This window comes from Mus caroli, chromosome 13 (genome assembly GCF_900094665.2).
Source record: "Mus caroli chromosome 13, CAROLI_EIJ_v1.1, whole genome shotgun sequence".
Taxonomy (NCBI): Eukaryota; Metazoa; Chordata; class Mammalia; order Rodentia; family Muridae; genus Mus; species Mus caroli.
In genome coordinates, this window is record NC_034582.1 from 46,925,296 (window position 1) to 46,949,789 (window position 24,494).

A 24,494-nucleotide genomic window follows, 5' to 3' on the forward strand; every position below is an offset into this window, starting at 1 on the left:
AAGATTTATTTTATTTATAGAGTACACTGTCACTGTCTTCAGATACACCTGAACAAGGCATCAGAGATGCTATTCCAGATGGTTGTGAGTCACAATGGTTGCTGGGAATTGAACTCAGGACCTTTGGAAGAGCAGTCAGTGCTCTTAACCACTGAGCCATCTCTCTAGCCCTACCCAGGCCATTTCTATTCACTCCTATATACCTTGTTTTATTTTTTGCAATGGGGTCTCACTTAGTTCAGGCTGGCCTTGACTTTGCTATATGGCTAAGATTAGCCTTGAACTCCTGATCTTCCTGCTTCCATGTTCTAAGGTCTGGAACTAGAAGTATGAACCATATTGCACCCCACTCAGGGGCTTTAAAAATACCTATTTATTTATTCATTCATTCATTTACTTATTTTTGAGACAGGGTCTCCCTACATAGTTCTGGCTGGCCTGGAACATACTATGTAGACCAGGCTGGCCTTGAACTCACAAAGATCTACCTGCCTCTGCCTCCCGAGTGCCAGGATCAAAGGTCTGCACTACTACCATCTGGCTGGAGCTTTTTATGAAAACTTCGGGCAACACATAGCATGGCTTCGAGGGCAGGTTTGGTCATCTATGTGTTTCCATGGCTCATGGGAGCCACAGTGCAGAGCTGAGCACCCGTGACTGGGGCCTCTGCAAAGGCTGCCCGATGCACAGGGCGGTATGGCAGGAGCTCTAGAGGGTGGCCTGTTATTTCTCCTTACAAATTAGCAAAAGTGTGGTGTCCCATCAGCACAATCTGTATTTTTTTTTCAGGTTCAAGACACAGACATTTCCCCAGGTTAGGGACCTCTCAAAAGCTCCGGTGGCTTAGTACAATCAACGCCCCTGGCTCTCCCATGCCTCCTCCCAAGCCTCAGATCCCATGCTGTATAAGGCAAGTTCACCTGGGCCAGAGGCTGCCAAGCCTTGAGAGACCCATCCTAGCCAGTCCTAGCCACAGAGAAGCTACAAGGGAGACAAGCACCTGGACCCGCCCCCCGCCCCTAAAACCAACCAACCAACCAACCAACCCCACGTTACCTTCTTTGACGACAGCAGCAGAGTCAGGACCGGTTCCGAGTCCTGGAAGAGTTGGGTCTCCTCGACGACGTGCACCTCTTTTGTGAGGACGACGGCTTTATGCAGAGCTCCCCGGTCTGCAAGGTCAGAACACAGGTGAGCAAGGAGGCTCTAGAGGAACAGGCCCAGGGTGGCACCCTGGTTAATTTTTTTTTTTTCTTTTTTGGTTTTTCAAGACAGGGTTTCTCTCTGTGTAGCCCTGGCTGTCCTGGAACTTACTCTGTAGACCAGGCTGGCCTCGAACTCAGAAATCCACCTGCCTCTGCCTCCCGAGTGCTGGGATTAAAGGTATGTGCCACCACGCCCGGCAACAGAAATGAAACTAGGAGACTCCAGCCTTGACCGCAACCACTCACACTCGTGGATAATTCAAGCCATCCCCTCAATGGGGCGCTCAGAAGAGGACAACCCTGTCCTATGGTGGATTCCAATGACCTTCACCAACAAGGTTATACCCTGACACTTGAGCCACATTCAGTGTTAAGGTGGCCGTTGCACTTTACTAGTCTTCCAGGGGAAGTTAGGGGCCCAGACAGGCAGGCGAGGGCAAAATGTTCAAGTCATCTGGGAAGCTCTAAGGGTAGCCCCTGGGACTCTGGCAGCTGCCATGCTCCAACTTTCCATCCCCATCCCAGAAGATTTATCTGAGAGAGAGTTGTATCTCCAAAGGCAGCTCGGGGCAGGACAGAACCTGGCTCCTAGGAGGGGGCGGAGTCTTCCACTACCAATTAGGAAATACCAGGCCAGTCCCACTAGTCCCATGACAACAGGGACTATTTAACTCCACTTCAGCCCAGGTACGACGGGTTGGGACTTGCATTAGTAACCAGTGCCCCAGGTGCCTGATGGCCACAGAGACTCATAATCCCAGGTGCTGTGATACCTCAGAAATCCTTTTCTGCTGTCACAAACCTTCCTGGTACCTGGAGAGACCAAATCTACCTATAAATGGCTAAAAGTGAATTTCCCAATCTTACCAAGGAACCCACCTGTGCTGATGAACATGACGTCATAGAAAGTCCCATCCAGGGCCTGGGTCCTGTCTACCACTATCTGGGTGTAGTTTACATCTTTTTTGATCAGCTTGGGTCTGTTGTCTATTGGGGTCACTGAGTCATCCATCAAAGGGTGGTCTTTTACAAACTGCAGCGTTTTGTCTGGGAGATTCAAGGAGCTGGTGTAGTTGGCTGCCCGGGCCTCACTGTCAATACACTGTGGGGTAAAAGTACCTCGGTTACATGCCCACTTAGCTTCAACTGAGCACACAGAAGAGAAGCCCTGGAGGGCCATGGTCACACTTCTCCAAAGAGTAACAGGGGCTAAGGTGACCTCCCCAGTGACAAAGAGCTGTGCTTTTAAAGCCACGGGACATAATTGTCTCAGGATCAGTAGAGGAATTAGTAGCCAATGAAAAAACTTAGCAAACTTCCAGATTAAAAAGCACTCATTTCACAGCTTTTCTTTTCTTTTTTTTTTTTTTTTTTTTTTTTTTTTTTTTTTTTTTTTGAGACAGGGTTTCTCTGTATAGCCCTGGCTGTCCTGGAACTCACTCTGTAGACCAGGCTGGCCTCGAACTCAGAAATCCACCTGCCTCTGCCTCCCAAGTGCTGGGATTACAGGCATGCGCCACCACTGCCCGGCTTCACAGCTTTTCTATGAGAAGAAAGTATGCCAAAGGAAGCTTGTTAAATATTGTTATACGCACGCGCACACACACACACAGAGGAGAGAAAGCCAGATTCTGGGTAGCACAAAAGAAAAAAAAAGTTATAAAGATTTTTTTTTTTTTTTTGGTCCCAGCTCCCTAGCCATGTTTTACTGAGTACAGCACATGAGAATAACCAGGTGTCGAGGCCAGACACTCACAGAACAGTCTGTCCTGGGAGAACCTCAAGAGCCAAGCCCCTCCACACCCACACCCATCCACCACGTGGCAACAATATGCAGGCAACCCTAGAATTTTCTTTACTAATTTACTGTATGTAGGAAGAAAGAATATGATTCCTGTTATCTAGTGGACAGGCTGCCTCAGGAGACAGCCTAGGCTGACAAACAGGTTTTTTTGTCTGCAGGAAATGGGAAATGAAGCAAGCCTGCCATTGTGCAATGTCCACTTCTCAAAAGAGCCCGGTGGTAGACTCTGATCTGGGCAGCATGCAGTGAGGCCTGTTACCCAACACAGAAGAGATCAGAAAGGAACAGCTTCACTGTTCACCCCAGGCCCAGCAGCTACTCAGCCCAGCACCCAGATTCCTGTTGCCAGGATGTACTGGGATCTGGGTGGTCTCATGCTTAGGGGGCCTTGAGATCCAAAGAGAAGATGAGCCCTCCCCAGAGCTCGAGACCCTGCTTACCGCTCCAGGTCGGGGAGTGGGCACCGGGCCATTGTAGCGCACCCACTTGGTGTGAGACTGCTCCACTGTGGCGCTCTGCATGTACTTTCCACGGGAGAAGACTGCCTCTACCGTGGCCAGCGTGTAGGCGCACACCGCTGACAGACCCACATTGTTCCTGTGGAGGGGAATCCGTGAGAGTGTCAGGAGGGCAGGGGGTCATCAGGGCGACCAGGCCCCAACTGCCAAGGGACTCACAAGTGAACTCACAGCTGTGGGGTGAAGACCGCATAGAACACAGGCTCCTTGAGGCCCGGGGCCCTCAGCACAAACACATCCTGAAGTATGTTGAAGACCAGGCCACTGTCTGGCTTGGAGCAGATCAGCCTGGCCTTTAGGAAGGAGGTCCACTTTTTTTGCAAAGTCCGCAGGCCGCCCTGGTCGCCCTGGAATTTCAGAGACATCACATGGTAGAGGCACATCACATGGTTAGATGGCTAACCACAGAAGCAGGCTTCCATATGTCCCCAACCACCGGCCTAGCCCAAGAATACTGCAGACAAGTTATGTAACCAAAGCAATACTTCCATGTGGGCCAGGATCAGAGAATACAAAGAGCCAAACACATTATTTGACAAGCAAAACCACCACATCTGTGTCACCTCAGCATGCCACTAGTGTTGGCTCCTGTAGCATTCCCAGCTGTGACCCAGGAGTTAAGCAAGTGATGGGTGGCCTCCTTCCCACCACAGACCCTGGCCCCGCAGACCATCCTAGGGCAAACACATGAGCATCCACTAAGAGCTCCTTTTGTGCCCTCTCTGCCTGCTCAATCCTAGACAAAACTCTAGGGCCCCCCAGTCATTTTCAGGGCGCCGACGACTGAGACAACACAGACAGTTAGGAACTATACTCCACTCTGGGCTGGAAAGAAATAAGCCGGCTCCCCGTGTGCGTGATTGCGTTTTCTGCGATTGCAGTTACCTGTGATTAGTCACACACTGAAAATATCACAAGTGCTCACTTTGACTAATTTTTTTCCCCCTTTGAGTTTCCTTCCTTTCATGTATGTGTGTGTATGCGGTGTGTCTCTATATGAGTGTTCATGTGTGGGTGCATCTGGAGGCCAGAAGTTGATGTCAGGAACCATCCACCTTATTCTTCCAGGCAAGGTCTCATAATCAAACTCAGAGCTCGCCGATGAGGACAGCCCCACTAGCAGGCCTTATCTGCACCTTTCTACAGGGGATCCGCTCAGCATCTCTAGGTTCTGGAGATCTGAACGCTGGCCTTTTGTTTCCTTGATAAGCATTGTAACCACTAAGCCATCTTCCTTGGGTCTCAAGAGAAACCATGCACACACCTCTGAAACTCTTATCGCTGTTCTCTTACCGTGCCTCAACTGTACATTAAACTTTACCGCAGGGGTCTCTCCCCATAGGAGATGGCCGCACTTCCAGAGAGAGGAATCTTGGAGTGGCATCATGCAGGACTGTGGGTGGGAACAGGGGAGACAGCACCTACCTTGCACACCCTGGCGACTCGCGGGATCATCAACTTGAAGACGAATTCGTACTCCACGGACACCTCCGTAAAGAAGAAGTAGACCTTGTCATCTTCACCCTCCGGACCATCTGGGCTTTTCTGGATCACGTCAGCAAAGACGAAGCTAGGCTCTGTGGGGTGGCATCACAGGATGGTTTCTGTACACGGAGCTACCAAGCCACCTCTCTACCTGCTCCCTGGGGTGCTGCAGGCTGGCAAGGGCAGCCTTAGAGCCTGGAAGCTTCCCTTCTAGGACATCTACAGTATGCATGCCACACTGTGAACTCCACACCCAGAGGACACCGCCACCCTCCTCAGCTTCACCAAGGTAGCCACAGAGGAAGCCCAGTGAGGCCTCCCTGCTGGTGGTTGGTCTGGCATGCTAGAGTACCTGCCGATTTAAACAAGGGCCAAATCAGCCACTGGAAGGATTTCCAGACTCCTGGGAAGGCCCAAGGAGAAATTGGCTGTCTGGGATCTCAGACTCCAGGGTCTGACTCCAGATCAAGGGGCTTCGAAAAAGCCCAGCATCACTGGTCAGCATCCCCACAAAAAAGACACCCACAAAGGGCCCCCATCATCCACACCCTGATATGCTTGTCTGGGAGTAAGGACACATTTCAACACCACCCGGCCAGACCCAAGAGTCTCCACATCTAAGATGACACCCCAAACTCAGTGTCTACATTCTCAACTTCCCATTAGAGCTTCATTTTATTAAAAGTCTCCCAAACTGCTTTTTTTGGGGGGGAGGGGATGGAGCTGGGGTGGGCTGGGGTATGTCAGAGAATCAGATTTAAACAATGCTGTTAGCAGTGAGCAAGACAGCTACTCTGGTGCAGGCTTTGAGCAGTTCCAAAGAGCACTGCCTAGGATCTGACATGAGCAGCCGCCGCCCCACCCCCACCCCTCCCCCGGCTCCCCCTGCTCCTGTGACCTGGGACAGCTAGAGGAAGTATAAAATGGTAGAACACACTTACCGTTCAGCCATGGGATGGCATACTCTGTCCTCAAGGGACTGTGGGAAGAGTTTCGAGAGATGATGGGTTCACTGCCCAAGAAATTATACGATGTCCCAGAGTAGAGCTCGCCCCCTGCGGTGGAGGAAAGGGAGTAGAGAAGATCCAATCAGAGCTTCAGCCTCTATCAGAGACTAGGGACAACTGTTTAACACAAGTTCTGACATTAGCCCAGGCTGGACTGTAAGCAAGCCTCATAGTTCCACCTCTGCTAGGCTATCACACCCATACCAGGCTACCATAATTCATTTATACCCTCATTAATTCCTTATAGGATGGTGGGGGGGGGGTCCTAATCTTCTCTGACATGCATTCCTGCTTCCTACATCAGCATCTTTCATCAGAACAATCAGTCACCAAATTTAACCGTTTTTCCCCAGGTTAAAGGGTAATAGCTAATCACAAATGAGAATTTGCTACAGTCAGTATAGCAACGGCAAGTACACTTCTCAGTATTTGACACCCAGGGAAGCCATCCTAAGTAAAAAGCACTGTAAGTAAAAAAAAGATGTGTAGGCACCTACACTGCCAGGCAGCATTGTCTACTTTATATACTCAGAACCCATACTTTAGACTGCGCAGGAGTGTCACACACGATGCCCGTTTTGTAATATAGTATTTAAATATCTCACAGTTCAGTGAATGTTATACATTGACAGTGAAGCTTGAACCTTCACCCTGGCTGAGAGATTCCAACGTGAATAAACTGTAAGACAGTGTGTGACCCCTAGCCTCAGATATGCAGGACCGCAGCGGGAGGCACACAGCCACACAAGTATCCAGGTTGTGTGCACAAAAACTGACAGCCAGAAGCCATATGCTGCTGCAGAGGGTGGGGCCTGAGTCTCCCTCTGAATGGGAAACTCGAAAGCTCTTACTGAGGAGTCTGTGCAACGGGTCGCTCACCTTCTCTGAAGGGAGCTCGTGTCAAGATGATGCCAAGGAAGGCAGGGCTGAGGAGGGAAGAGCTGAGTGTCCCAGGTGGCAACATCACATGCCACCATAAACTCAGAGAGTGAAGGAGCCTCAGACGCAGGACTCACCAACCATGACTGATGTGTAGCTGTGGGCGGGGTCGAAGGGGCATCTTCCTTTGCCATCTTCACTTTTCCCCAGAAACTTGAAGGATGTCAAGTTCTACAATGGAATAAAAAGAAAACATCTGACCTCTTGGTGCTGAGGCCCTGTCCCTGTACCATTTAAAGGTATGGATTCCTTCACTTCAGAAGACCAGAGTGTGGGGTAAGTGGGCCCTGATCCATGTGTGTCCCACCCTGGGACCATTGACACCTGAAGGACATCTCATGTGTGTGACAGAGCCTGAGATATGCAGGGTCAGTTGTGCTTGCTCAACCACAGTCCTCACAAAATAGGCGACGCAGACCCAATGAAAAAAAAACCACAGAACCTCCACCCCAGTTCATCCACCACCAGCAGCTCCTGAAGAAGCCATTCTGACTACTAAAGCAAGCTCACTAAGCTGCCCCATATTGTATAAAACGGTCTCCAGGCTGTGTCTTGCCTTAGGAGAGTCTGTTTTACAAGCAGCTTTTGATTCCACTTTGGGGAAAAGAATGAGTAGCCCCTGGGGGACCTGCAAGCTACACTGTCTGCCATGCACCATCCACCCCAAACAGATGGATAAACGGTTTATTCCTGGGAACAGAAAGGGGAGCCATCATTGGATGAATTCGTACAAGCTGAGTGTGTCAGAGCACACAGTCGTACGAAAAAGGCCTAGGAAACCAGGCCTACGAATTAATAGACCTAGGTGTAACATCCTCACCTTGTCTCCTTAAAGTGATAGACACCCAACACTATGATGGACAGCCCCACACGAAACTATCAGTTGCTACCTGGTTTGTTCACCAGAGACATCCTTCTGCCTTGGAAGACTCTAGCTTCCAGCTTCTCGGAGGTGTCTAGCTCTCTAACACCTGGCTGCAGCGGCTCCCTCTCAGCACTGATCTGGTTTGAAATCAGTGCAGATTCCCTGAGCCCAGGTCTGAAACCTCAAGCGCCTTTAACCTGTATTCCCTCTATAACCATATACATGCCATATACACATATTTGCTCTGTGCTGTGTGGTTGGACAGTTAACGTTACTAATTAAGATTCAGGTAAGAGCAGGGCATGGTGTCGAACGCTTTAAATCCCAGCACTCAGTAGGCAGAGGCAGGCAGATCTCTGAGTCTGAGGCCAGCCTGGTCTACAAAGTAAGTTCCAGGACAGCCAGGGCTACACAGAGAAATATGGTTATCAAACAAACAAAAAGACTGGAATAAAAGAATCTGCATTTGCCTTGCTCGGCCTGATCACCAAGGGAAGCAGGATTAAGTGACAACCTGATGTTACTAAACTGCTAATCGTTGGGAATTTATTGTTGCTGAATAAATTCTGGCACTGTGCGAGGACACAACAAACGTGTTTGTCCATGTTTCTGGCACAGTGTGCTCAAGAGGGTCAGCAGGTAACACAGTCTTGGGGTAACCTCTTTCCACCTCACAAGGAAACCTATTTCACGCATCTTAGCTCTCTATTTTTTTTTTTTTTNGNTTTTTTTTNTTTNTTTNTTTNTTTTNTTTTTTTGAGACAGGGTTTCTCTGGAGCCCTGGCTGTCCTGGAACTCACTTTGTAGACCAGGCTGGCCTCGAACTCAGAAATCCACCTGCCTCTGTCTCCCAAGTGTGGGATTAAAGGCGTGCGCCACCACACCCTGCTTAGCTCTCTATTGTTGTATTGTTGTGATAAACAGCTGCAGTTACTTCAGCTCACAGTTTATAGTCCACCAATGAGGGAAGGCAGGCCAGGAACTCAAAGCAGCAGCAGTCTAGAGTCAGGAACTGAGACAGAGGCCATGGAGGAATGCTGCTCACTCACTGGTTTGCTCCTCATGGCTTGCTCAGCCTGCTTTCTTATACGCCCCTCTGTGGGCTGGCTCTTCCCACATCAACCACTAATGTGAACTGCCCCTAGACACTTGACTACAGACCTATCTTATCTTATGGAGGTGTTATTCTCTCAACTGTGGTTCCCTCTTCTCAGAAAATCCAGCTTCTGCCAAACTGACAAAAAAATAAAACTCAACAAGACACCGACACCATCCAAGGAGAATCAGACCCACCCAAACATCACCACATAATGAATCACAATGTTCTCATGTGGGGGAAAAATGAGACACAGTTAGTTCAATGGCAAGTGACAAACTGTGTGTGGGGGGGTGGGGGTGGGGGTAATGCCCACAGAACGACGGTGAAGAATTTCCACTTCTGGATTTAAAAGAGGCGTTTAGACACATAGAGAAGAATACAGCAGATGCAACCCGTTAAAGGGACAGGAGCCACCCACAGGACAGCCTCAGGACTGCTGAGACAATCCAAGTAGGCCATCATTTTACACTTCGCTTACTGGACAGGCCAGGAGCAGGGCTGCCCACCACAGTCAGGAGCTCCTAGCTGTGCCAGAGACTACTGGCTGGAAGCCAGAGGCCAGCAAGCACACAGGACCTCACAGTGTCTGCAGTGACCAACGGGCCAGTTAAAACAATAAAGGCCACCAGTCAGGTTAGGAAGTGTGAGCTGGGGTGACAGTGTGGCCCACCTGATAAGACCCATCTGTCGTCACACCTCCCAGGGATGCCCGGAGGCTACTGGGGCTGTGCCCTGCTCTAAGCTATGGGGAAGAGGGAGGGGCGGAGGATACTGGGGAGGATACTGGCAATCACTGTGCTTCCTTATCTGCAATGATGAAACCAGTTGGCAGGAAAATGTCCCCATTCTTAGGAGAAATGCTTCTAAAGGCCTATGGGAACCACAGACCGCACTTATCAAGTGTACACACACACAACACACTAGAATTTTGGTTATATCCCAGTACACAGTTAGTTTAGCCAGTCAAACCTGTGCAGTGGCCTCTCTCCTCAGACGCCTATACAAATATTTAGTTTCTTAATTCTCTCTCTCTCTCTCTCTTTTTTTCTATTGAGCTTGTAAGCTAGGCTGACCTCATACTCAGGAGCCTTCCCACCATACCTAGCTGCCTAAGAGAATTTCTAATGAGTCTGTTCTATCTAGTTATATCCCCAACTCAGGGGAGTTTGTGTGTGTGTGTGTATGTGTGTGTGTATGTATGTGTACATATGATGTATGTATGTATGTATGGTACATGTATGTGTGTGTATGTATGTATGGTGTATAGGCATGTGGTGAGTGTATGTGTGGTCCTGGGGATCAAAACCAAACATCTCTTGCAATCTAGGTAAGCCTCTTGTGATGGTTTGTATATGCTCAGCCCAGGGAGTAGCACTATTAGAAGGTATGGCCCTGTTGGAGTAGGTGTGTCACTGTGGGTATGGGTTATAAGACCCTCATCCTAGCTGCCTGGGAGCCAGTATTCTGCCAGCAGCCTTCAGATGAAGATGTAGAACTCTCAGCTCTGCCTGCACCAGGCACTGCCTGGCTGCCGCCATGTTCCTACCTTAATGATAATGGACTGAACCTCTGAACCTATAAGCCAGCCCCGATTAAATGTTGTCCCTTTGTAAGCCTTGCATCGGTCATGGTGTCTGTTCACAGCAATAAAACCTTAACTAAGACACCTCTAACTGAACTCTAACCGGGAACAAGCTTTAAACTTCAGCTGGCTGAGGGTTTAGGTGAATGAGGCTCTTCATTTCAGGAGTCTCCCCCACCCAGGATTCCAGTCATCTGCAGCCTGCTGCAGCAGAGCAATGAACTACTCTCCTGCCTCCTCATCTGCCCTGCCCTGCATGGCATCACTCACCCCGTGCTCAGCAGACCATCACGGTGCAGGCTACCTTTCCTTGAACACCTAGCCTCGTGGCCATCAGATATACAATATAAGGCTTGGGAAGAGCCAAGGTTTTGGCATTTGGTGCAAAATTTGGATCTATGCCCAGCAGAGAAGAGAGGAAACCCATCTATTACGTTTTCATATTTGTTATCGTTTTATTTGTAAAATGTCACCCATGGGCTCATGGGTCTATCTCCAGGTGGTGGTTGTAGAAGTGAGACCTACCGTGAAAGCGGGTTTCCGGGGTGCACCTGGGTGTTTACAGGCCAGCTTTACTTGTCCCCAAGCTGCCTTCTGTTTGGCTGAGGTGCCTTCGATAATCTTTTCCCCTTAAGCTACTTATTTTATCAAGTATTTGGTCACAGCAAGGGCTAAGTAAGTGACTTGTAATACACATTGTATTGGTAAGCTTTCTTGTGCTGTTTGAGCTCAAGGGGGAAAATGGTTCTGGCAGCAGGGTTGCCCCTCCTCCATTTCAGACCCAAGCATGTTTTCCCAGTGTCCTCCAAGGCTCCTGACTCTGTGACAGAGAGAAGAGCAAACAACCCCAGAGTAAAAACACTATGCCCTTGAGAAACACTGTGCCCTTGAGAGTATTTAAGGGGTGAACCATCTGCAGAAGAGCTTACTGTTATTTATCTCACAATACAGAAGTGTCTGCAGTGGTGGGGTGGGGGGTTGGGGAGTGAGGGTGGGGATGGCGGGGGAGGTCAGCCATGGGAGCTCAGCTACAGAGAGATGGCTCCAGCTGACTGCCTCGACTTCCCCAGTCAGTTCTTGGTGGATGCCTGATGCTCCCAAGGCAACGACATCTCTCTGCTGCCGTTTGCTCTTTTATTGAGAAGCCCCACCCAAATGGACATTCTTGCTCTGATCAGAACTCTGCGGGAACCCAGCAGCTTCCTTAATCAGATCGCCCTGATTTCTGCTGGAGGTTTTGCACATCCAATTTGATGCTTTGGTATCTACCACCGATCTCTCAGTATTTATTCTTTTTTGAAAGCACAGCTACCTCACGGCCACCACAGATCATCCCATGGACCTCACAGAACCCTCATGAGGAGGAACGGGGCTATTGTTGCTGTCAGAAACCCGACTGTATAGTTCTTAGTCCTTACGGTTTGCAGAAAGAACAGCAGAGGCTGTGTACTGGCTGGTTTTGTGTGTCAACTTGAAACAGGCTGGAGTTATCACAGAGAAAGGAGCCTCCCTTGAGGAAATGCCTACATGAGATCCAGCTGTAAGGCATTTTCTCAGTGATCAAGGGTGGGAGGGTCCATTGTGGGTGGTGCCATCCCTGGGATGGTAGTCTTGGTTCTACAAGGAAGCAAACTGAGCAAGCCAGGGGAAGCAAGCCAGTAAGCAGCATCGCTTCATGGCCTCTACATCAGCTCCTGCTTCCTGACCTGCTTGAGTTCCAGTCCTGACTTCCCTTGGTGATGAACAGCAGTGTGAAAGTGTAAGCTGAGTAAACCCTTTCCTCCCCAGCTTGCTTCTTAGTCATGCATGATGTTTTGTGCAGGAATAGAAAGCCTGACTGAGACAGGCTGGCTCTGCTTTAGTCGCTAGCCAGGCTAGTGCATGAGCACCTCACACAGGGATATGTTGCGGTCTTACCAGGTGGTCACAGGCGGGCTGGAACGCGTTGGTCCCACACACATAGAGGGAAGTGCTGCTTAGTGGCTGTAGTACTCGGATGTAGTTTAGGCATTCCGTCTGCAAGGGAAACACACACCCCATTAACAGACCCCCACCAAAGAACCCTCGTGTCCACATGGTAAAGGCCAGTCATTTGCTGCCTTGTTCTCTCCTCTGCTCAGGCTGGTCTGTCTATGCCCATAGAGGGGGCATACTGCACCACGAGCCAGGCTCTGCAACGGGAACTTTATCTCTGTGGTCCACATGCAGTGCAGGTGCCAGGCATGACTTTAGCTCTATCCCTAAGAGATGGCCAACCTGTATCTGGTGACCAAGCAAAGCCAAGACCAAACCAGAGCTGACCTCAAATTGTACTGGGGAGCCCACTATAGATGGCAATGTATTTACTCTTGCTGAACTCACACCGTTCATTTTGGGGGCCCATATTGCCAAAACAGACATTGTACAGGCTCCTTCTGCCTTTCTGGGGACCCCACCCTATACTCTTGCCACCAGCACGGAACTAGAAATAGCGACTAGCAGGAACTGAGAGAGAGGCTGGACCCAAGAGTACAGCCAGCTATGTATCCCTGAGGGCCCAGTGGGAAAACAAAGATGGCAATTTGGAGCCCATGTGCTATTTCAGGAGAACAGCACTTAAGAGTCTATGGGCTATGGCCTGAAATTATCTCAAGTTGGGAAAGGGGTTTTTGTTGTTGTTGCTTTTTTTCCCAAGAACCATCAAATGGACAGGGTATCACAGTAGGGCTCCGTACCAAGGTCACTGTGGGTCCCCACATCCAGTGGTGCAAGGCATCAGCTCACTCCGCTACACAGATTTCCTGCAGCAGGGAGCCTATCATAACGCCTGCCTGCCTTGGGTCCTGAGTAAACACTATAGTTAGAGACCAGTAGGACTGGGAAAGTGTTCAGTTACCATTTAGCCAAGAAAGTTTAACCTAGTGGTTGTTTGTTTGTTTTTCTCCGAGACAGGGTTTCTCTGTATAGCCCTGGCTGTCCCGGAACTCACTCTGTAGACCAAGCTGGCCTCGAATTCAGAAATCTGCCTGCCTCTGCCTCCTGAGTGCTGGGATTAAAGGTGTGGGCCACCACACCCGGCGGCTCCTAGTGGTTGTTTTAATCTGTTTCTGAAATCAGCTAACAGCTGATAAACTCTGCCATTGCCGAACCACCATGACCAATATCGGGGATAGCCTGGCTCCTGTGATCTAAAAACATCTGGGACACTGGTGGGACACCAGGTGGGAGGGCACAAGAGGGTACCCAGACCTCCTGAGAAAAAGGATACAAGGCTCAGTCTCCCTGAGTGCGGATACTGGTATCTGACAACAAAATACTGAAGAAGAAAAAAAAAAAAAAAAAAAAAAAAACAACCCAAAAAAAAAAAAAAAAAACCCAACAACATCAAATCCCCAACACCTCTTAGGCCTCAGCTGGTGCGAGAAGGCCAGAAACATATAGGGGAGGCCAATTCTACACCAGGTACTGGTGGGCAGCAGAAACAACATCCTGTAGTCATAATGCCGAGCCCTGTGAACAGGCTTCTCCAGTGTGGAGGATGCAGGGCACTGGCCTGAGAGCACCAATCCTGATGCTGGTGGGGTTGAGACAGCAGGACTGAGCCCACCAGACTCACGTGGTACCAGGTGGGCATGCAGAAGACTGCTCCTGGAAAGGATCCAAATCACTGGGAAATGTGTGCGTGGGCTCTTTGTACTTGTGGTCAATTACCTGCTTTGATTTCCCCTTCTCTGCACACTTGGATTTTTTGTCTTCAGAGACCTTCCAATATACCTGTGAGGGAGGAACGTGTCAGAGCCGGTTCACCACAGTCCCCCCACCCCCACCCCAAGGAACTGCTGGATAAAGCAGACAGCAACAGAAGGCACAGCACAGCTCAAAGCTCCCTGGCTTGCAACCAGAATAAGGTCAGACTAGGAAGAGGTTCAGGGAGCAGGCAGGGACTGAGACCCCAGAGTCATCCTTAGGGCTTCCTCATGTTCTGGGACCATCATCCCCAATCCAGCAGGGATAACACGGCCCTGAACGTCCCACAAAGCAGCAGAGGGCTGGGGAGACGAACGGCTCAGTGGGTGCTTGCCGGTAAGCACAGGAACCTGAATTCAATCCCAGAACTCATGTGAAAAGCCTAGGTGTGGCACTGTGCACTGGGGAGGCAGCGATGGCAGGCTCCTCTGTGTGGCTTGCTGCTGGATGCCAGTCTACCTAACAAGCTCCAGACTGGTTGAGAGACCATGTCTCAAAAAAATGAAATTTTAAAAGTGGCCAGCACCCAAGGAAAGACACCCAAGGTTGTCGTCCTATGACCCCCCAGCCCCATAATGAAAGTATAGCCAATTAAATTCTATCCAAAACTGGGGGCTTTCATCTGTTCTTTTTATCAGCCTTAAAGCTTTCTATTACATTTTTTTTTGAAGTTTCCAGTGATTGTTTCCAGTGATTAGTGTAAGCTACCTCAATTCCCCTTCAACACCTCCCCCAACCTACTCTCCACCCCCACGATGCTGCCATCTCCTTGTGCTCAGTTACATTTTTATTATGCGTAGATGTAAATGTGTGATGGTGTGGGGACAACTTGTGGGAGTTTGTTATCTTTCTAGGCCGTGTGTGTGTGTGTGTGTGTGTGTGTGTGTGTGTGTGTGTTGGGGGTGGGGCAGGGATTGAACTCCGAGCATTAGGCTTGGCAACAAGAGCCTTTAACTGCTGAGTCATCTCTTCAGACCCTTCTCGACCTAAATTTTCTCCTTTGAGAGTCTGACACATGCACAGAATGAGTTTCAGATGTTCTCAGCCTCCATTACTCTCTCCTCCTTTTAAAGGTGACCACACAGAATACTACCCAACACAGATCAGACATACAAACAGCCTGGGGATGGAGAGGTAGCGAAGGCAGCCCCGTCTCCAGGGGCATGGCTGGGAAGCCATGGAACCTACCTCATGTTGCTCCTCAGAGATGTTCAGCGCATTCACTGCAAAGACTGCTTCCCGGGCGCCCACATACAGAGTGTCTTTGTCCTCGCTCATCAGCAAGGCCGAGTAGTTAAAGATGCCTGGCTTGTGAAACTGCACCAGACCTACCTCTGTGGCAGCAGAGGGGGGAAGGAAGAGCCCAGGAGTCACTGCTGAGCCTGCATGCACCCTGCTCCAGCATGGAGCAAAACTCAGGACCCCCCAGGTAACCTCAACGCAGCCACCAAGTACAAGAGAGGAGCTAGCCTACGGCTGGATCCCTGAGGATGGCATGCATCCCTAGGCTATATCCCTGATCTCCTTTTCTGTCTCCCAGGTCCTGTCGAGATCCAAACCTCTCATGCTGGGGCTTCCAGCACATCACAGACACTTGGTGTGGTGGTTTGAATATGCATGGCCCAGGAAGTGGCACTATTAGGACATGTGTCCTTGTTGGAGGAAGTGTGTCACTGTGGGGGTGGGCTTTGAGAATCATTCCTAGCTCCCTGGAACTCAGTTTTTTCTTGTTTGCCCTCAGATGAAGACGTAGAACTCTCAGCTCCTCCTGCACCATGCCTGCCTGGATGCTGCCATGCTTCCTGCCTCGATGATAATGGTCTGAACCTCTGAACCTGTAAGCCAGCCCCAATTAAAGTGTCCTTTATAAGAGTTGCCTTGGCCATGGTGTCTGTTCACAGCAGTGGAAACCCTGACTAAGACACCTGGTTTACACTCTACCTCTTTAATGTGTGTTTAACCATCCACTGTAGGTTAGAAATACGTAATGACTGAGAACTTTCTCACTCGTGAAATAAATGCCCTACTCTGAAACCCTCAACACCAAAAAATCTGGAACGAGGGGCTGAGATGCTCATTGGTAGGACATCTGCCTAGCGTGTGCAGGGTTTATGTCCTTTCCCCGGTGTCCCCTTTAAAAAAAAAAGTCAAGATGGAGGTGGGGGTGGGGGTGGGGGGACACATCTCTCTCCAAAACAAATTTACAGTCATTACCAATGATTTCCAGAGACAAGTAATGCTTTTTTGTACCTGCACCAGTTTAAGAACATGTTAACCCAGGCAGGACATACACAATACTGGTCTTCTTAGACAGGGTCTCTCTACGTGGCCCAGGCTGGCCTGGAACTCACAATCCTCCTGCATCAACTTCCTGAGTGTGGAGGTTCCTGCTGTGATGCTGAGCTCAGCATTATGCCCCCTCCCCCATCAATGAGTTCTGAACTTGCCTACAAGTCAGCACCCCGAGTGTCCAGGTAGCTGCAGAGTAGGACATTCTCATTGCACTTTGCGTCCCAGCTTCTGTCTTCACGCGGTTCCCTCCCTGGAATGTGGGACAGCCAGTGTGTCCCCATCCTGAAAGTCGGACCTGGAGACCTCTCTGAGGCTGAGCTAATCTCAAAAGTGCAGCTTAAGTACCTGGGATGTCGGCAGCATAAGTAAGCATGAGCCACTGAGGTGACATACACCGTCCAACCTAAGCTTGGCGCTTGCTGTGGGGCCTCCTGGTCACATAGCATCCTTCGACATCCCAGTGGCTTAAGCCTGCCCTGACAGACCGCACAGAGCATCCAAAGCAGGGACCCCACATTCTCCAGAGCTGCTGCACTCACGGCTCACACTCACTCACGGATTACACTCACTTACCTCCATGTTCCCAGGTGAGCCGAGGCACAGGTGCAAATGCCACTGCTGTCACTACCACCAGGGCCAAGAACAGCCCCCTAATGGGGGCACACATCCTCATGGGCAGGGGCCACCGAGGCCTTCAGCAACAGGCACACATGGATGGCAGCAGGCTAGCAGCAAGGACCTCTTAGAGTCCCAGAGCTGGGACCAGCAACACAGACTGGAGCCCATAAGGGGTGGGGTTCCTGAGTCTCCACATGTCAGGTTAGCAATGGCCACCTTCACGACGTCATGCCAAGGCTGCCGGTATTCCCGTCTGACCTGCAAAAGAAGAAAAGGACGAGACCATAGGTCCCAGCCGCTCCAGATGGTTCTCAGTCCCCTTCATCCCTTTCTACTGTCTATCCTGTCTGAACCTGCCTGCTGAGGGACATGGAAGGCATCCAGGATTTGTGGGGCTGCCAGACAGACAGATCCCACAGAGAGAAGACAACAAGGCTAAAACCCACCAAGATGAATGGACCCATCAAGGTGGAAATAGAGGGACAGCCAGGTGCTTGGTGACATGCCACAAATGAAAGGAACAGTAAGGGTCTCAGTTTCCCTGGAGGGCTCACTTCCCAACTTCTGACATGCTAACCCAGGAATATTACCAGACATCAGAGGTTTGCGGTTACAGGGCGCTCCCCTGGGAATACATGTAAGGGTGCACATGCATGGGTAGACACACAGAATGCACATAGCCATACACAGATGTACACGAAAATGCACGCATGTGCTCACATACATACATACAGTATGTAAGCACACACTAACCTCCATACCCATGAAGACATAGCCTCAGGGCCCCATTCTGCAGGAGTATCGGGCCACATCAAAAGTCACAGCTAGCCCAGGAGGCAACCCGAGCTCTTCCTGCCTCACCAGGAAGCCGTTAATTACCATGGAAACACTAGCAATTAACTCTGATTTGTCCACAAACAAGAAACAGAAGACCAGGCTTTGCTGTTTGATGGACTTGTGGCCACGGGCCCCTTGAGCCTCTGTCCCTGTCCTCACCTGCCCTAGCCAAGCCTGAGGCCCAGCACACAGCAGGATCCCAGGATGCAGAGCTCAGCGCTGAGTCACTCACCAGCTGCCCTGATACACAGATCCACCTCACCTTTGGGTGTGGTTACTAGGAGCTGACGGAGCACAACAGTCTCCAGATGTGAGTCCAATGCTGGCACAGCATCTACCCACCTGCCAGGCCTCCCCTGCCCCACCCTTCCTCCCACAGAGGGCAGGGCTGGCTCTTCCAGCATCTCTATTCAGTCCCTTAGCTTGTCCGGTACTAAAGGACAGACTGTCTGGTTTCTATCCCAGTGGATTTAGAAAGCTTCCTAAAGATAGCCCGAACCCTCCTTCCTCCAAGGAGTGGGATATTCTAGGCCAGTTCAGCTCACCATTTTCCTTAACTATCGCTACAGCTCAAAAGGAGATACAGGTGACATGCAAAAAGGTGACTCCAGTTATAGGCAGTGGTTCTACAGAATAGGAGCCAGACCGACCCCTGTCCTACCCTAGAAATTCACAGCAGCCAAGCACAAGGGGTGACTCCTACCCTGATCCAACCAGAAAGCAGGAAGCCAAGAACTGAGGCAGTGACTGGGAAACAGACAATGCTGAGTCCGACAATTATGAACTCTGTGTTTTGCTGAGCAAGTTCACAGTGCTGCGCCCTGCCGCATAAGAGCCCATTCTCCTGCCAAACTGAGGAAGGGGGCTGTGGGTTGCTAGGGTCCAAGCCATAGGAATCCTCTTAAAGCCATGGTCACCAACTCCCTCCAATACTGAGCATTCACAGCTAAGGACAGCCAGGACAGCAACGCCACTCTGACCTCAAGCACCCTCTGGGTGCAGAGGCACAGGTGGCACTGGTCTAAGCCCAGAAGACCCTGAGTGTTGCAGAAACTGGAGATGACCAGAACAAGGGAGCTGTGACACGCAGGAGGCCCTCTGATTTGTTCCAGCTGTGAGGGTCAGGTAGCATGGGACATGGATATTTCTTTCCTCTTCACATCCCCCTGATGGAAGCAGATGTTGGTGTGAACAGAGAAGGCTGAACGCCTGCCAGGGTCGCCAGCCAAGGTCATGCAGGTCACATTCCTGCTTGAACATTTTTTATAAGAAAACATTCCTTCAGGGCCGAGTATTTATCTTTATTGGTAGAATGTTTGCTTCACATGTACAAAGCCCCAAAGTTCAATCCCCAGCCCTTCATAAACCTAGAATGTCAATGCACCACCAGGTGAAGGCAGAAGAAAAAAGAAGTTCAGGGCTATCCTTAGCTATGGAGTTTGAGGTCAGTCTGGGCTACAGAAGACCCTGTCTGAAATAAAATTTAAAGATACAAAACAGATTCCAAAATTAATAGGTGGTAGCACAGGCCTTTAACCGTAAGTCAGAGGGAGCTCTGTGAGTTCACTGCTAGTTTAGTCTGTAGGTAGACCCAGGCCAGCCAGGGCTAGAGTGAGGCCAAGCCTCAAACTGACAAATAAACAAACAGGTGTACCAGATGTAAGAGTACACGCCTTTAATCTCAACACTTGGGGGGGGGGGCAGGCAGGTTCCAGTCTAGACACTGAGTCCCAGTCCTACCGTGGTGCCACAGTGAGGTCCTGGCTCAGGATTTAATTATTTTGTTAATTAACAAAAATTGATTAACAACAAGCTAATTAAGTCCTAGAAAAGAAGTGGGGTGGGGCCAAGCAAGATACCAAGAAAGAGAGTCCAGAACCAGGGGCTAACAGACCAGAAGGGCTTTGCCCAACACCAGACCCAACATGGTGCCCTGAACCTGTGAGCTGACGGACACGCAAGCCGCTAATTAGGATGACCCACCAGAGCACGGAAGGACGGGAGGTGGTTCATCGACACCACAAGGAGTGAGACCCATCTGGCTGAGAAGCACGTGAAAGGACATGCCGGGCAGGGTGCAGAAGCGGGCACGTGAAAGGACATGCCAGGCAGGGTGCAGAAGCGCTGCCCCTAAAGTTCACAAGCATCAGGACAGGATTTTAGAAACCTAACGTCTTCCTTCTCAGAGCTGTGAGAGTGTCACAAGACACATGTATCCCCAGGATGAAAACTTACTCCTTCAGCTCCCCTCACCTTAGTCAACCACGTGGACGGGAGAACAAGGAAGGCACTGGCCACTAGAAGCCCCACTCACTGGCTGGGTCCATGGCTAGTAAGGACACCCAATCTGCAAACTTGTCTTGGATGCACCTCCTTCCTCATCCGACTACCCCTCCCCACCCACGCTCAGCAGCTCTCCCCTCCCCTCCAATCTCCTCCCACCCAGCCTGGCCTCCTCCTGCTTCCTTCTAAGTAAAGGGATCCTGAGCTCTCATCAGTGGGCAGAACGCCCAGTTCAACACCTTTGTAAGTTACCCTGCTTCTAGTCAAAGAAATCTAAGTGGAAAGCACTAGAAACAATTCCATGAAACAGGCTAACAGCAATAATAAAAAACACCAGCATTTGGACCCCTAAGCTCGTCTTAATGCTGCTATCTGAAACTCAAGACTAGATGTCTGGAGGTCTAACAGCCATTCTGTGAACATAGAATAATAAGGGTTTTTTTCATTCTATCAGCTGCAAAGTGGAAAGTCTCAGAGGCTGGGGCCTGATAATGTGGCTAAGATGCTGCACCAACAGCTAAGAATGAATTACCAAACACACTCAAAATGGAGCAATTAGAACCCCAGGGGAAGAGAGAATGGTCCTTAGTGGAAATATAATCAGAATGTGCTACCAGGGCCCACAGTGCAGCCTCAGTCACCAAAGGGGATGGGGGTGGGGAATACATTTATTAGTAGGGTGGGGGAGGGGTGGAGGTGCATGACAAGGGGCAGAGAGCAAGAGCCTCAGCTTGTGCCTGGAGTGAAAAAGTCAGGACACAAGACTAAAACAAATTTTAAGGGAAACTTTTTTTTAAAGTGGCTGAAATAACCAAAACTCTTCACCACCCCAGGGTGGTCTGGCTGGGGCTGCCCTTGGATGTCACCTGTATAAAACGCATTGGTGGGGGCTGGAGAGATGGCTCAGAGGTCAAGAGCAGTTGTTGCTCTTGTAGATTGAGAAAACCTGGCTTCCACTCACAGCACCCACACAAGAGCTCACAACCATTTGGGACTCCAGTTCCAGGGGAATTCAATGCCACCTTCTGGCCTTCAGTGGCAGCCAGCAAACTCCTCTGCCAGTCTCGACCAAAAGTAGGAACTGTGGGGTTCACTGGGGCCCTGGGCTGCCTTAACAGAAGCACAGAGCAAGTTCAGACAGGCTGTGCTCACTACAGCTGCAGGCTCCTGCCCTGTAGACCTAACCCCACAATACAGAGCACAGTTATTCCATGGGCAGACACTAGAGGGCAAAAGCCTTGCCAACACCCTGCTGCTCTTTAAAAAGAAACCCCTGAGAACAGAAGGAGGGAAGGGGAGGGAGCAGAGAAGTAGAGGAAGTGGGGAGGAAGGCTGTTGGGCTTGACTTTTCTTCTTTTCTCTACACTACTCACTGTTTGGTGTAATTTAAAACTCACTTGAAACAATGTGCCTGCCACACCCACACAGACAGGCTGCCACAGTGCCTTCCAGGAACGGCTCCATCCTCGAATGCCAAGTTCAGGACCTTGCTCTCGGTGTTTAAATTTAAACAAAGAGATACAACGCCCTTCCCCCAGGGAAAGCTGAGATCTCCCCCGCGACAACTGAGGCTCTCCAGAAGAGGGCCTGACATCCCATTACAGACAGGGTCATGAAGGCTCCATTACTACACTAAGAGGGATGATCACCTACTCTAAACCCAGGAGAAAGAGCTGCAGCCCCTCCACCCACCCTGCAGTCTGCCTGGGCTGTCAGATGCCTCCAGCAAACCCTGTAAATCTCAGCAGGGGCTGCAACTGGAGACAGGACCAACTCCAGCCAGGGCATGGTCACTAAGCTGTAAGCACCTTGCTCTGGCCTGAGAATGCACACACATTGCGCACATGAACCCGTGTACATCTGTGTCAGCATGTCAACCAGCGACATGTGTTGCTGGTTGAGATGTATTTACCTGTGCTCACACCCATGCACATGTGTGTGCACAGATGCCATGTCTGTATGTATATGTACATGGGCACACATACAAGTGCCAAGTTAAATGTTATCTCTGTGTATATATAACATGCATGTGACATGTAACATGACATCTAACAATGTAAGTGCATGCATACACATGTGCACACATACCTATGTATCTGCAGGTGTGTGTAAACATGCATGACTACATGTTTGTGAGTACATCTGCAGATGTGCACTTAGGTATGCACCTCTGTGTGTGTGTGTGTGTGTGTGTGTGTGTGTGTACACATACTGTGTCTTAGACTTACGGTTCCTCACTGGGATCTAATAATGGGGACAGATCACAAAGGGGGTACCATTAGGTGCTCCTGTGGGGACAAGATGGACTTTCAGGCACCGTCCTGAGCACCACAGCAAACACAACCTGGGGGTCTTGAGTGGTTGTGGTAAGGCAGATTGTTCCCCGGACTCCACACCCCTGAAGACACAGGCCACGGGAGCCTGCTCTGTCTGTTCCTAGCTGCTCGTTTGCTCAGACAGGAGGTGAAACTCTGGTGGCTGAAAACAGTGGTGGTTGGTTCCAGAAAACAGTGCAGCCATACCTTCCCTCCCAGCCGGGTGTGGCCTTCCAACCTCACCCTGCCAGCTACTAGCCAGATATCCCACCTCTACGATGCTGGCCCAGGTAATACTGTCACCAGCCTGACTGCGGAATTCCAGAGGACCTGTCCCTGGAGAGTCCCAGGAGGGGTCCAGGAGCTCTGGAGTGGCTGCCTGACACAAAGCTGTTGTCCCAGCTCTGGTGTTCCCAGGCCTCAGAGAGTATCCCCAGAGCCAAGGTTTCCAGTTGGCAGGGACGTACTCTATTGTTGTTACATTGGCAAAGCCCAGCTAGCTAGCAGGAGCAGCTGGGCATCTCCATCTAGGTCAGCATTCAATCTCAAGCTACCTCATAGGGGCAGGTAAGCCTCAGATGGCCTTAGCTCAGTTAGCTCATGCCCTAAACCTGGGTAGGTTGGGTAGGTGTCATGCTGGGTGGCCAGGCACCGAGAGTGATTGCCATGGTGCCAATGGAACAGCAATGGAAACAGGGTGTGTGCTAAGGAGGCAGGGAGAGCCGGACCTGAAGCAGGGTTCCGTGGAGGACCAGTGGCCGGCCAGCTGCAGAGACCTGGGCAAAGGCATGTCATTGGTATGATGTTGCTTAAATCCTGACAACACCATCTCTTCGTATGGGTTTGCGACCTGTGAGTCATTCTCTCCTCCTCTGGCCCCACAGGCCCCCAACTGGTTCTTACTCTCCTCCGGGACCCTGGGTATTAGTCCTGGATCCCGGGGGCTGTGCAGACCTGTACTGAGAGCGGCTGGCCAGGGGTAAGATGATAGCCCTCTGGCCCTGGGTAAATAACCTTCAGTTGCTACCATGAGAATTACTAGGACACTCTAAATTTCTGTGTGGAGTCCTGAGCCCCGGAATGATGGTGATAGGAGGTGGGTGGGGCCTCTTCAAGGTCACGAGGTCACGAAGGCTCTTAAGGATGCTCCACAGAACTGTCTCCCTTTCCCTCCTCACCAAATGGGACACAATAAAAGCACCACAGACAGCCAAGAAGGGGGCCTTCCCGACACCGAACCTGCGTGGCTCAGCCCTAAGCTTCGACCTGCAGAACAGAGACAGCTCTACTGCTTCTAACCAGAGAGCCAATTAATATCGAAACCCAGTCCAGGAAGCCAATACGGTATACACTAGGAGACAAGCTTACCCAGGAGGTCACTGACAGTGGTGCTTTAGTGCCCAAGAGAATAAGTAAATTTCCGTTACAGAAGCTACAGTGCATCTCATTTGAATTCTTAATGTTCCTTTATTATAAAATGTTTCCTAGCTGCACAATTGGCTCTGTGGGTGGGTGGTGCCTAACTCCTCTAAAGAAATTTAAAATCAAACACCACATAAAATCCCAAGTCTCTAACAGTCAGTGCCATGCTGGTGCCCTTGGAGGACAAGGGGGGAAGGCACAATAGAAATAAGCCAGAGACACTCCATGGCTCCCTGGTGGTTTTGGGACTCAGCTCTAAGAACTGTGAGAACAAGGACTCTCCACAGATTTTGCCACTGACTCCCTAGTGAGAGCAGGCCAGCAGGTGCACCCAGTCAACAACCAGGGTGGGTGGGCCTGGGCCTTCTTGTACCTGTCACATCCCTCCACAGCACTGGAAGGAAGGTATAGAGCATGGGAGCTATGGCCCACACCATGGAGAGCAAGAGTTGATCCACACAGAGACTCTCTGGGGGGTGGGAGGGAGAGGGGCTACA

At 50.4% G+C, this 24,494-nt stretch overlaps 1 protein-coding gene across 7 annotated transcripts in view; it reads right to left on the minus strand.

Annotated features, from left to right (window-relative positions):
* Sema4d (semaphorin 4D) overlaps window positions 1-24,494 on the minus strand; it is a 109,888-nt gene that overhangs the window by 23,660 nt on the left and 61,734 nt on the right. For all 7 annotated transcript variants that reach the window (XR_003834629.1, XM_021180322.2, XM_021180320.1 and 4 more), the window contains 11 exons: window positions 17,096-17,398; window positions 15,419-15,564; window positions 14,195-14,257; window positions 12,422-12,520; window positions 7,036-7,129; window positions 5,954-6,067; window positions 4,953-5,104; window positions 3,699-3,874; window positions 3,450-3,606; window positions 2,085-2,307; window positions 1,057-1,172 (listed from right to left, as the gene is read on the minus strand). Coding sequence is in view for 6 of the 7 variants with exons in the window: in XM_021180322.2 (XP_021035981.1) it covers window positions 1,057-1,172; window positions 2,085-2,307; window positions 3,450-3,606; window positions 3,699-3,874; window positions 4,953-5,104; window positions 5,954-6,067; window positions 7,036-7,129; window positions 12,422-12,520; window positions 14,195-14,257; window positions 15,419-15,564; window positions 17,096-17,195 (1,440 nt within the window). In the remaining variant the exon portion in view is untranslated. The remainder of the gene's footprint in view (window positions 1-1,056; window positions 1,173-2,084; window positions 2,308-3,449; window positions 3,607-3,698; window positions 3,875-4,952; window positions 5,105-5,953; window positions 6,068-7,035; window positions 7,130-12,421; window positions 12,521-14,194; window positions 14,258-15,418; window positions 15,565-17,095; window positions 17,399-24,494) is intronic.